The following is a 12,948-nucleotide window of genomic DNA, read 5'->3' on the forward strand; positions in this document are numbered from 1 at the left end:
TTTAAAGCACTCTGGGTCTCTATATCACTACTGTTGGCACGGTATTATCCTGGCATGTAGTAGGCCTATTTGTCGTTCATGCAAAACTCTCACTTTCTGCAATTTCAAAAACAGACAGAGCCGAGCGCAGTCACCAGCACTCACGCAGCCGGACTGTACTGTCTCAGCAGTGGCGTTCCTTTCATCTGGCACCGCGAGGACAGTGTTAATGGTGTTATTTGGTTAATGGTGTACATTCAACATGCCCATCAACATTTATTTTGACACAGATTCCCCACAGGTTCGATTGGAAAATACATTGTTGTCCGTTGAAAGACGTATTTCTCCAAACTAGGCTACAGCTCAGTGTGTTGACCGGAGGTGCGTGGCCCATACATTGTGCCCCTCCCCCTCCCCGTTTAAGTCCACATCATCCTTAGGGCAAGGCGGGGAGACTGCCAAACGTCTTGGCTCTCCTCGAATGAAACTAAAGCTGTTTGGCAGTCGGGTCCTCGACTATGCTGATATGTATTGCTGTGATTTCGTTTTCCCTAATTGTTTCATGGATGCCAAACACATTTTCGGAAAGATTTGGGCAATTCCGTCAACTTGCCTAATTCCTAAACAGCAGGCTGGTCAAAGACCCACATAGACTAATCATTCAACTTAACATCAAGTCAATGAAAGAGGTAAACATTTATTTTCAGTCCGGAAAGCACAGATACTCAACCCATCTTTGAGGTGAGTGACAGAGGGAGTGAGTTGACCAGGATTTAAATGCATAAAAAAGAGCATATCGAGTACGTGAGTTGAGCATTGGTAGTTGTAATGCCCTTTGGCACCTTCACGCTAATCCTTGGAACACAAAGGGGTTCACTGATAGTGATAGCCCCCACCGGCCCAAAGAGTTCACTATGTCCGGGCCATTTGCTGCTCTGCTTGTCCAAACAACTTGTCAGTTCACAGACATTTCTGCTCCTGTCTCTGGGGGAGGGTTGGAGGAGGGACGCTGGGGGGGGGGGGGGGGGGGGGGGGGGGGGTGACGGTAGGTACGCAGGTGACGTAACACCTGCGTGTTACGTCAGTCAATACGTGTTGTATGTTTCTCATGATCAAACGCTGGCCTTGACACGGCTTGGTGGTGCATGTTATACAACCTGGTTTGATTGACAGCTTTCATTCTGCTGCCAAGGCAACTCTAAGCAGCAAGTATGTGGTTAGAAGACGTAGGCCTGTTTCTCAGCCATAACTGTTAATCCTACAGTGTATTTGATAGATCTACTTCAGGTGTACTTGTTTTGGGTAACACTTGTGAGTTTTTGGATGGGTTACAAGCAACTGCTTGTTACAAGCAACTGCTTGTAACATTCTGGCAGTATGAATCAAGTGCTCTTCCAGTACTGTAAATATTTGACCTACTGTTTGCCTGACCATATTTTGGTTAAATGTTTTTTATTACTGGGGCAAAAAGAGGCGGAACCCCTTCCCCTAGCCTTGATTTAGCCTTGCGTGATTGTTAGCAGTAGGGGTTTATTTAAAAAGAGGGCCTATTATCTAGGGTTGGTTCATGTCTTTACTCATTTCGTCCACTAGAGGGAGACGCTGTCACAAGCAGACACATTAAGGAAGCCTGGTACAGGTTTACAGTTTATCCATCCTGAAACTTCCCTAATCGCCCATCTAACACGCAATCTAACATGCATCTCCGGATTGTGCTTTTGAACATGCGTGTGAGAAACCCACTTGAGGAAATGTATTCGTTCATTTATTTTACCTGTTTTTAGTTGGCTGATAACTGGAAAAAAGTACAACAGTTAATAGGCTATATTGAAGGGGAAAAAAAGAAATAAAAAATCCTTACATCCATTAGGACGGATTAAGAAATTAGCGCAATTACTAAATGTGAAAATATATTAATAGGTCAGCTAGTGCTTAAATTATTCCGTAACAGTTCATTCAAATCATTAATACATTTAACTATGTGACAATCCCCCATATACAAAAAAACTAAATTACACTTCCCTTGAAAACGAACATTAAATAAGCTCACACAAGCATGTGTAAGCTTACGCAACTTCCTGACAATTCTTCACATTTCCACAGAACAGAATCACTCATCACTGCAGTGTGTCAACATACATTTCAAGTTGTCAACACTAGAGAACATCTACAGACAAGAGGAAAATTCCAAAACAATCATTCCAATTGTCCTGCATTCATTCTGATTGTGATGTCACTGCACAATATCTGCATTGTGTGAGACGGAAAGGCATTTTAAATGAGACAGTGATCCAGAGATCTGATGGGTCTCATTTGGGCCTTGTATGGGTAAAATAGTGGATCATAAATATTGACTGAGGGAAAGGTGCCACTCCTTCAATGTTTACTGACTGGGAACAAGGCTAAAGGTCCAGGAGGAGAGAGGGAGAAAGGGACAGAGAGAGACCGGGGCGAAGGGTGAGAGGGGGGAGAAAGAGAGATATAAAGGGATAGGGAAATAGAGAGAGAGCGAGAGAGAGAGAGAGAGAGTACTGTGAAGTCTAATTTAAGCCAAGTACAAGCAAGCTGCTGTTGTTTTAGTTGTGTAAAGTGTGGGACCATTCCTAACACTACTCAGTGGACTGTTGGACTTTACTGACTGTCTGACAGAGAGGATGATGAGGAGAGCTAACAGAATACAGCTAAGAGGCCTGAGACACTTTTGGGATTGTCAATGAACTTCCAAGGTGCAAGCAGGCAAAACGAAACAATTATGAAAACAGTGTTGACATTTAAACATTAGGTCTCTATTGTCATCCATACAATTAAAAAAACATGAAAAATATATATAAATTGTATTTAAGACACGTAATATGTTTCTAGCCTTGGTCCTAGTTTCAACACTTTGCGGTAATGAACACAGCTACAGATAAACGTATGTCTTCACATGACTGTTGCTTAATCATGAACAGAGATGCACTAACAGAAGCCTCCATCTTATTTCTTGAGAGACACATCAGAGTTTTGAGAACTCTCTCAACATTCCACATTGTCATTCATGACATTCTATAATCTCATCAGTGTTGGTTATCAAATTAACTGATATTGGTTGTATGGACAGTCAAGTGGATATACCTAAACCATCCTGGTTCATTTTAGTGGTCATGGATGAAAGGAGACAAGGGAAGGATTCTTTAGGGGGTGGTTAAAGAATCAGTGCCGTCTTGTTGTATAGAGGCTGATTTTCTAAACAGTATGTTAAATACTTACCTTTAATAAAAAATATATTTAATGAGACTTTAAGCTTAGAAGCTGTAAGATTAAAAAAAATTCTATCTGGCTTGGTTTCGGCCTAAAAAGGATCTGAATAGAATACACTCAGTCAGTGAGATGCACTCTGGGATATGTAGTCTGTAGCCTATGCGGCTTTCGGCGTTGGGCTCAAAAACTACATTGTTAAGAAAAAATAGGATCACTTAAGGCACTCGTATGATTTAGGATACATCGGAAGCAAAACGGAACTCTATATCTGGAATTCCAGTGACTCCCAAAAGTTCCGGAATAAAATGTTGATATACCACTCATCTGCAGCCATCATTCTATTCAGATTCCATGACGTGGTCAGGGATGTGAGATGCATTGTGGGTCATGGAGTTCAGTACAGTCTACGTAGCTGACTGGCGATCCTCGGGGGCAACCATCTCCTCGGCGGGGTGGGCAGAGAGCTGTGCGAGAAGCTCTTCGGACCGCAGGATGTGATTGGTCCATTCTTGACACACCTCCTCTATGGCAGGCCCCTCACCTCCGAACTCCGGGGGGAGGATGGTCGAGTGGAAGTGGTCACAAAGGGAATCTGCGAAGCTGCCACCATGCATGTGGATCTGGGAGTAGAGAGAGAGGGGGTGGGAGAGAGAGAGAGAGAGAGGGGGAGAGAGACACAGAAATAAATAAATTAGTGCTAGCACCAACACTGTTATCATTTCCTGAATGTTGGATTGGTTTGTCCCTTTGTCTCTTTGCCAGTCCCAAAATGTCTCCAGACTAAAGGGACGGATTGACCCGTACAATCCTGGAATCAGACAGGAACAGGAAGCATTCACTCACTCTCTGTTTGATCTTGTCAGGCAGGAAGGGGCGGAGCATGGTGAAGACTGGGCGGAAGAAGATGGGCTCGTTGATGAGGTGGATGCCTCGCACCTTGAGAGGAAACGAGTCCTGAGAAAGAAAAAAGAGATGAAACAGGTGAGGAGAAAAACAACACAAAAGAAAGCCAAGCCTTCATCATCATCATCATGGTCGTCATCATCATCATGGTCGTCATCATCATCATGGGCGTCAGTCCGTACGGTGAGCACGGACGCGATCCTCTTGGCGAGGGAGGGGTTGATCTGGAGGGCGTGTCCGAAGCACCAGCCCTGCAGGTCGAAGATGACCTTCACCCCACACCTCTGGGTCTGCGTCTCCCTGACGATGAGCTCGGACGTGATGAGGCTGATGCGGAACACCTCGTAGGCTGAGAAGTCCTTGGGGTTCCACTGACCTGAGGAACACACAATCAACCCGACGCCATCAGAGACAGATGATAGTACCTGCGGTCACTTGTAGCAGGGGCCAAGTTATAAGTTTGACTTTAAACTTCTTCGTTTAGCCGATGTTTTAATTCCCTGCCCCCAAAAAAACTATTGATCTGCAGTCAAATACTTTAGAGCTGAGTACAAGTCCTCCATGTTGCAATGTTATCACAGAGAAAAAGATATCGCCAATCAACCATCACCATCACCAAGATGAGGTGATCAACCACAGATTGATGTTCTGCTATCTATTCACCTAGAAGACACTACCAAACAACCACAGATCTTACCTAGACATTACTAAATCAACCACCAACTGTAAACAGACATATCTTGTAGAGATCCAAACTGCAATCATAACAGAGTGGAAGGCATTTGATCTAGACATTACTAGCCAACTACCAACTCTGCATACAGACCTATCCTGTAGACGAGCACTCGGCTACCGCTGTGGTCGCGGTGGGCCAACACCCCGTGGTAGTGGTTCTGCAGCAGGCCCAGGACAGAGGAGGGGTGCAGGTTGGCACTGATCTCTGGGCACTCCCTGCGCCAGCGCTGGTAGTTCAGTAGCAGCTACAGGGACGAGAGACATGCAGGGTGAATGGAGAGAGTGGGAGAGAGGGGGGATGGCAGGAGAGAGATATAGAGAAGGAGAGAGAGGGAGAGAGAAGGGAGAGAGACAAAAAGAGAGAGGGAGAATTGAGAGATGTGTTTGTTGAGAGACGGGAGAGTTGAGAAATGGAAAGAGACAGGAAAGGAAGGAGAGAGAGGAGAATGGAGAGGGATAGAGAGGAGAATGGAGAGATGAAGAGAGAGCAAATGGAGAGAGCAAGTTGAAGAGGGTGAGAGACAGAGAGGGAGCAGTGTATGACAAATATATAGTGGTAGAGAAACACTCATGAAGGATAACTCTGATCAATTGATTAATATCTGCGAACATGATGGCGCTCTACGGTGTTATACTGCCCAGTCTAGAAGAAACCATACCAATCTGCAAATCATTCTGAGTCTAAACGATTTGGTGTTCTCCAGCACACTATACAAACTTCCACCTCACATCAACCGCTCTGATTGAGATGTTATTTGTCTGAAGAAGTAGATTTTGCTCACAGACGAAAAGGAAGTAAAAGGTATTTGTACACAGCTTTTGAGAGGGAAGTCTTCGAAAATGAACACAATGGCCGGGTTTCCCAGATTCGTTAAGAAGCTCTTAAGCGCTGTTAATTGGTTCAGATAGCCTACCAATGACAGCTGTCGTTACGGCACTGCCACGCATGAAAACGCAACAGACCTATAGACTATAGCTTAGTTTGGACTAAAACAACGGTGGGATAAAAGGTGCCGTCTAACGTGGGCATATATCAGCTTATATGCACGTTCGTGAATCGGTTTATAACTTCTTCCAGTATGGTTGAACTTCTACACGTCAACAAGCAAATGAGAAAAGTAAACTTTCCCTTTTGTCCAAAGTTGGCACCATCCCAAGTAGGCTACTCAATGTCTTCGTATTTAGTTTTTAGGTTTTAAAGCGGAGCAAAAACTGCATCCTACAGTCAAGCATTTACCAGTATACTCACCTTCAGTGACAGCGCAATATCAAAATCTCTGGCTCTCAGAAACCGAATTAAAACGCCGTCGGAAAAGTCGAGAATGTGCAGCGGGTCGATTTCTCTCTGTGCCTTCTCCCGCAGCTTTAGTAAGTACGGTTTGACGAAGTTTGAGTCTTCGGGCAAATCATTAAGTTCACCCGCGTATTCAGCCTTTTCTTGGGACTTCATGTCGGTTCTGGGTCATCGTTCACATCTGCCAAACTAAGTAGTAAAGTCTCTCACGGCCTGTTTACGCAAAAGGGTAATGAACACACTTCCTTCAATGCTGTAATCAGAGCAGCCCATTCGTTTGCCGCTTGCACTCCTACCTCTGGGACACTAGACAAACACGTATAAAGTTGATCCTACTATAAGAGCGTCAATGAATAGCAGGTTCCAATCCAGAGCCCTTAACCACGCCAGACAATTTCCCCCTAACATAAACATGTTGAATAAATACATTGACCACAAAGAGTGAATTATAATTGAAAATTGAGTTTTTTGAACTTATTCTGGTATACGCACTTTGTGAATAATTTGGATAAAAAGCGTCACATAAATTAAAATGTCATCGTTGAATTGCTTCTGTCACAAAGACAAACTCTTAACAAAAAGCAACAATGTTCTCCTCAGAAACAGACACATTTAAAAATGTCCAGCTAGAACCCCTAAATTCTTAAAGTTGCTGTTTGGAACCCTAAATAATTACACTGTGCTTTAAAGTCATTGTAATGAGTCGAGACTCGTAGTAGTTCAGACGCCAAATCAAGCTATAATAAACATTCACTCCATTCTCACTGCAAAAGAAAACCAGCTACAGCGCCATCTGCTGGCCTGAAAAGGCTATGCGGACTCCACATCACACAACTTCAGACGAAATATATGGTGCAGATCTTGGCGTTATTCGATTGTATTTTGCTGCAGACGATGACAAAAAAGAGCCATGTTTGACTTTAAGAATTGTTTTCTCTTTTTACTCAAAAACAGTGTAACAGGCAGATGGGGGAAAGCACCTCTAGTGGCACAGAAACGCCACTACATAAAGATAGCTTCGAGAACCTGGTTCACCTTTAACCCAGGGCTACAGGGGAGAATGGTACGCACATACACACACAACGGCCAACATCCGGTCCCCAAACCGGAAATGGAACACTAACTGTAGGACATGGAACACGCATGTTGTCGTGAGTTCAGAGAGGGTCCTTCAGTTAGATGATGGTTGATCCAAGTATTCAATCTTTTTTTGGAGGAAGGAAAAACAAGCTGAAGTTCTGGAAACATTTCAAATGAGCTTTGTTTTGGTCCAGGCTTTTGTTACAGTAGTTTCCACATCCATTGGAGGATCCTGTTTGACTGACAGCTCGGTTTGACTCAACAGTCCAATGAAAGGAGACGGGGGGCGGGTTTCTTTATGATCCCTTTCTGTATTTTTCACATATTATCTGGAAGGGAAAGTGTGTGTGGAATGTGGAATAGGCATATCTATTTACAGTGTGTGTGTTTTAGAATTAGAGGGAGACTCAAGGAATAATACAGGAATGCATCAAACAAGGACAGGATTCTGTGCTCATCTGTGCCCATTGTCCGCTACGACCCAGAATAGTCCTGTCTCCAGACCTGTGGAGAACTCTGTTCCTGACCGCTACAACAGGCGGGCATCATCACATACAGTACATGTTACATATGTTACATACATGTTACAGGCATGTTGAGGGGGGGGCAGAGGGGGGAAAGTTACAACAACGTTCTCACGGCTTCGTCTCCGAGGTTACGAGGCACGTTTTGATTATCTGCCATCGTCATCTCTCGTCGATTTCCAATTCAGGTATGCTTCAGTGTAAGCAGATGAAGAGTCATGGTCACTTCATAATAAAATAAAAAAGTGACTTCCTGTATGTACTTGTTGGTTGAAGTCAATGAAGTGACCCGTTGACGTGTTACAACACAGACACACACACACAAGGACTGTGTCTTGCACAACCTGCAGTCCTGCTCCACAGTCAGTCAACACAGGCTACCATGGCTGTGCAGCCTCAGTACAGTTAGTGAACTACAACAAGCATGGCTACGGTCTTATTGCTGAGATCCCCCGCCCAGAGAGCTGCAGTTCCGGTCCTGGGGAGCCTGGAAGAGTCCTGATTCTCTGGAACATTATTAAGACAGTCAAACAACTGCCGCCCCCCAGGCCCCCTCACAAACACCAGAGTTCAGTCAGGCTTCCCACAATCCCACACACGCACAATGTTCCTCCAACTGCTTTTGCATCCGCTTTCAAAGAAGAGGGAATCAGGTGGTTTACCCTTGTGAGCATGAGGGGTCAGAGGTCAGGGTTATCCAGCCCTGTCTAGGTACATGCTGCTTATAGAAGGGGGGTGTGTGTGTGTGTGTGGGGGGGGGGGTGACCCTCAGGTGGCACTGATAATGGATGGTGAAGGGAGGGCAGCCATGGGGGAGGGAGGGCAGCCATGGGGGAGGGAGGGGGAGGGAGGGCAGCCATGGGGGAGGGAGGGGGAGGGATACTGCATCCTCCTGTCAGAGTAGACCCAGAGCTTTGGCCTTCTTTATTATAACGAAATGCAGGCCGCAGAAAAAAAAGCTAGGCTCGATGTGGCAGAACGAGCGCGGTCCAGAGCGATAAGCAGAGCGATACATTCAGAAGGACCCTGCCTGAGTCACGATCACCTTCTCACTCACGCAGCAGGAATAGGACGTAACATGGTGTTATATTATTACAGATAAAATATCAAATGTATAGATTTACATGGAATGTTGTCTGTTTCTGTTACATAGGACACTGGGGTTATTTGAGCTTTTAAGGAATTTGTTAACAGGATTTTTTGGCCATCTAAACCTTTCATCCAAATGTTACACCTTAAAAATAGGGCAATAGGCCGGCCCAGGAAGTCATTATTAGAATGTATAGGATGTCAAGATGATTGACAGGCGAAGAGGCCAATCCTGTCACAGTGCACAGCATCAGCCTCACAGGCATTGGCTGCTGTGGCAAAGAGGAGAGCCGGGACAGGTCATTAAATCTAAACACATAGTTCAGCACACACATCCAAAAAATAATATACAATATATAAATTATTATCTTTTATCATATTGCTCACTTGTTAACCCTCCTTGATGTCTCTACCCTGCTGACCTCCAACTTCTCGAATGTTGAACAGATCTGGCTAGCTCTAAGAAGAGCAAATAATAATAGTAAGAATAAGAATACAAATAAAAACAGAAGTCAGTCAGCTCTAATCCGGCTTAGGAAGGAACGTCTTCAAGCGAACGCATTTAAAACCAAAAATAAAAGAATAACGTTTGGCATAAACACGCAGAACGGATAACTGTTTTGGTTGAAAGCGCAGAGGGGGGAGGGGAAAGGGGGAGGAGTTGTCTTGAGGGAGCCGTCCAATCAGAGCCTCCTGAGGGTTTATTCCAGGGAAGAGGAGCTCCGAAGAGCTGATCTAGGATCTGCTGTGGAAGTAGGAGGGTGTTAGGATCGGGTGCAGTCAACCTGGGTACAGCAGATCCTAGGTCAGCTCCTTGGAGCGTTGGCAGGCACACAGAGCAACTGTTACAGAAGAGGGGGAAAAAATAACAAATCATTTCACCCTTGAATCCATTTCAGTCATCTCTCTCTCCGTCATAAATAACACGTCAACGTACATTCAGGAAGGTTTTCCCTCTCCCAGCTCGATCACAGGGAGCAGGCGTCTGACCCGTCAACAACGTCTTTCTCTTCATCATCATCATCATCATCATCATCATCATCATCATCATCAGAGACAGTTCGGTCAGAAAGACAGACAGACTGACAGTCGACTTCCACAAGTCTGAATTCTGCCCTGCCTGTTGAAACCAAACTGCTGCTTGTTTATTTGTTTCTGCTATTTACACGTCTCACGCCCCCCCCCCCCCCCCCCCCCACCCCCAAGACGAGCGGAACCACGGAATGAGCAGCGTTGTCACGACAACGCCGATTCATGAGTTCGTCCGCACTAAACTAAAGAAAGTGGCTTGAAAGTTGAATGTAAAAAAACAAAAAATTGTGTGTGTGTGGAATGAAGCGTGTGGCATAGTACGTTCTCTCTCCGTTCTTTCCTGACTCAATTCCTCTAAGTATCAGTTCACGTCCCTGCGTTTGCTGTTTGTGTTGCTGTGTGTGTGTTGCTGTGTGTGTTGCTGTGTGTGTTGCTGTGTGTGTTGCTGTGTGTGTTGGTGTGTGTGTTGGTGTGTGTGTTGCTGTGTGTGTTGCTGTGTGTGTTGCTGTGTGTGTTGGTGTGTGTGTTGCTGTGTGTGTTGCTGTGTGTGTTGCTGTGTGTGTTGCTGTGTGTGTTGCTGTGTGTGTTGCTGTGTGTGTTGCTGTGTGTGTTGGTGTGTGTGTTGCTGTGTGTGTTGCTGTGTGTGTTGCTGTGTGTGTGTTGCTGTGTGTGTTGCTGTGTGTGTTGCTGTGTGTGTTGCTGTGTGTGTTGCTGTGTGTGTTGCTGTGTGTGTTGCTGTGTGTGTGTTGCTGTGTGTGTGTTGCTGTGTGTGTTGCTGTGTGTGTTGCTGTGTGTGTTGCTGTGTGTGTTGCTGTGTGTGTTGCTGTGTGTGTTGCTGTGTGTGTTGCTGTGTGTGTTGGTGTGTGTGTTGGTGTGTGTGTTGCTGTGTGTGTTGCTGTGTGTGTTGCTGTGTGTGTTGCTGTGTGTGTTGGTGTGTGTGTTGGTGTGTGTGTTGCTGTGTGTGTTGCTGTGTGTGTTGCTGTGTGTGTTGCTGTGTGTGTTGGTGTGTGTGTTGGTGTGTGTGTTGGTGTGTGTGTTGGTGTGTGTGTTGGTGTGTGTGTTGCTGTGTGTGTTGGTGTGTGTGTTGGTGTGTGTGTTGGTGTGTGTGTTGCTGTGTGTGTTGCTGTGTGTGTTGCTGTGTGTGTTGCTGTGTGTGTTGGTGTGTGTGTTGCTGTGTGTGTTGGTGTGTGTGTTGGTGTGTGTGTTGCTGTGTGTGTTGGTGTGTGTGTTGGTGTGTGTGTTGGTGTGTGTGTTGCTGTGTGTGTTGCTGTGTGTGTTGCTGTGTGTGTTGCTGTGTGTGTTGCTGTGTGTGTTGGTGTGTGTGTTGGTGTGTGTGTTGGTGTGTGTGTTGCTGTGTGTGTTGCTGTGTGTGTTGGTGTGTGTGTTGGTGTGTGTGTTGGTGTGTGTGTTGGTGTGTGTGTTGCTGTGTGTGTTGCTGTGTGTGTTGCTGTGTGTGTTGCTGTGTGTGTTGGTGTGTGTGTTGGTGTGTGTGTTGGTGTGTGTGTTGCTGTGTGTGTTGCTGTGTGTGTTGGTGTGTGTGTTGGTGTGTGTGTTGGTGTGTGTGTTGGTGTGTGTGTTGGTGTGTGTGTTGGTGTGTGTGTTGGTGTCTAAGCATGTAAGGTGCATGTAGGCAGCTCTGTGATGGACTGATTGGACAAGCTGGCAAGGGTTTAGGGATCTGTCAGCCTATCAGAGGCTGGCAGGCGTGGGGCGTGGCCCTAGGAGGGGCGCGGCCCTTTGAAGAGATTCTGAACCCAGGCGATGGGTCTGGCCTGATGTCAGGAGTCATCATCCGTGTCCTCGATCAAAACCTTGGTGTCCCGGGTTTTGGACCTGCAGAGAGGAGAGGGGGAGGAGAAGGGAGGGGAGGGGGAGGAGAGGAGAGGAGAGGAGAGGGAGGAGAGGAGAAGGGAGGGGAGGAGAGGGGGAGGAGAGGAGAGGGAGAGGAGAAGGGAGGGGAGGAGAGGGTGAGGAGAGGGGAGGGTGAGGAGAGGGGGAGGAGAGGGGGGGAGAGGGGGGGAGAGGGTGAGGAGAGGGGGAGGAGAGGAGAGGGTGAGGAGAGGGGAGGAGGAGGGGGGGGAGAGGAGAGGGTGAGGAGAGGGGAGGAGAGGGGGAGGAGAGGAGAAGGGAGGAGAGGGGGAGTATAAAGAAGGGAGAGAAAGTGTAATATGTTAATCGTGTGTTTCGAGTATTTAAGCTTGTGGGTGTATGTGTTTGAGTGTGTGTGTTTCAGAGCGAGCGTGCGTACTGCGAGGCGAGGCGGGGGTCGCCGTAGCGACATGCTGTAAGAGCGTTTCCAGCTCTTCTTGCCCTGGCGGTTGCGGACACCGTCCTCCTGGTCCATCATCTGCTCCAGCAGGGTCTGGTCGTCTGCGTTCAGGGGAGCCACAGAGATGTCCCGCACCGCACGGAACTCTCCACAGTTATTCAGGTGCTCGTTCTCCAGGCGGAAGAAGTTCCATACAAAACGCCTGAGAGGGGGAGAGGATGAGGGAGGGAGGGGGGGAGGGAGGGGAGGGAGAGAAAGAGGGAGGGTCGGAGGGAGAAAGGCAGGTTATCACAAGGACAGGCTGTGTCAGTGATGGCAGCTTTATTAGCTACAGCCTGAGTGGAAGGAGAGGGTTAGCAAATACCAACAATGCTAACTTTATATTTGATGTGTGTATGTGGTAGGCATGTCTGTGACTAAGTGTGTGTATATGCAGTATATTTGTGTGTGTCTGTGAGTGTGTGTTGTCTATATATGCGTGTGTGTGTGTGTGATGTGCATGTACAGTGTGTGTATGTATATATGTGTATGTATATATGTGTGTGTGTGTGTGTGTGTGTGTGAGAGAGAGAGAGAGAGAGAGAGAGAGAGAGAGAGAGAGAGAGAGAGAGAGAGAGAGAGCAGACCTGAACACCTCCAGAGGAGCCAGCAGGGTGGCCATCATGTCCCCCAGCCAGGGGACGTCACTCACTGAGCTCAGGGACAGGGGCACGGCCCAGGCAAACCTCAACAGGACGTCCTCCAGGATGGCACAGTAGTAGTACGCCTGGACACACACAGAGACACACACACACACACACAGA

General features: G+C 46.7%; 2 protein-coding genes across 2 annotated transcripts; both read right to left on the reverse strand.

The window, feature by feature from the left end:
* Nucleotides 1-1,731: 1,731 nt before the first annotated feature.
* Nucleotides 1,732-10,334, reverse strand: ttpa (tocopherol (alpha) transfer protein). Its single transcript, XM_047027612.1, has 5 exons — nt 6,107-10,334; nt 4,949-5,102; nt 4,305-4,498; nt 4,063-4,173; nt 1,732-3,839 (listed from the first exon to the last, which is right to left on the reverse strand). Exons 1-5 carry the CDS (start codon nt 6,305-6,307, stop codon nt 3,624-3,626), a joined length of 876 nt encoding a protein of 291 aa, XP_046883568.1. The 5' UTR covers nt 6,308-10,334; the 3' UTR covers nt 1,732-3,623.
* Nucleotides 10,335-11,410: 1,076 nt separating this feature from the next.
* LOC124472880 (xenotropic and polytropic retrovirus receptor 1 homolog) lies at nt 11,411-12,934 on the reverse strand. The gene is made up of 3 exons (XM_047028009.1): nt 12,772-12,934; nt 12,125-12,347; nt 11,411-11,709 (listed from the first exon to the last, which is right to left on the reverse strand). Exons 1-3 carry the CDS (start codon nt 12,807-12,809, stop codon nt 11,665-11,667), a joined length of 306 nt encoding a protein of 101 aa, XP_046883965.1. The 5' UTR covers nt 12,810-12,934; the 3' UTR covers nt 11,411-11,664.
* Between the last annotated feature and the right edge of the window lie 14 nt (nt 12,935-12,948).

The sequence above is a fragment of the Hypomesus transpacificus genome, chromosome 10 (genome assembly GCF_021917145.1).
Source record: "Hypomesus transpacificus isolate Combined female chromosome 10, fHypTra1, whole genome shotgun sequence".
Lineage (NCBI taxonomy): Eukaryota > Metazoa > Chordata > Actinopteri > Osmeriformes > Osmeridae > Hypomesus > Hypomesus transpacificus.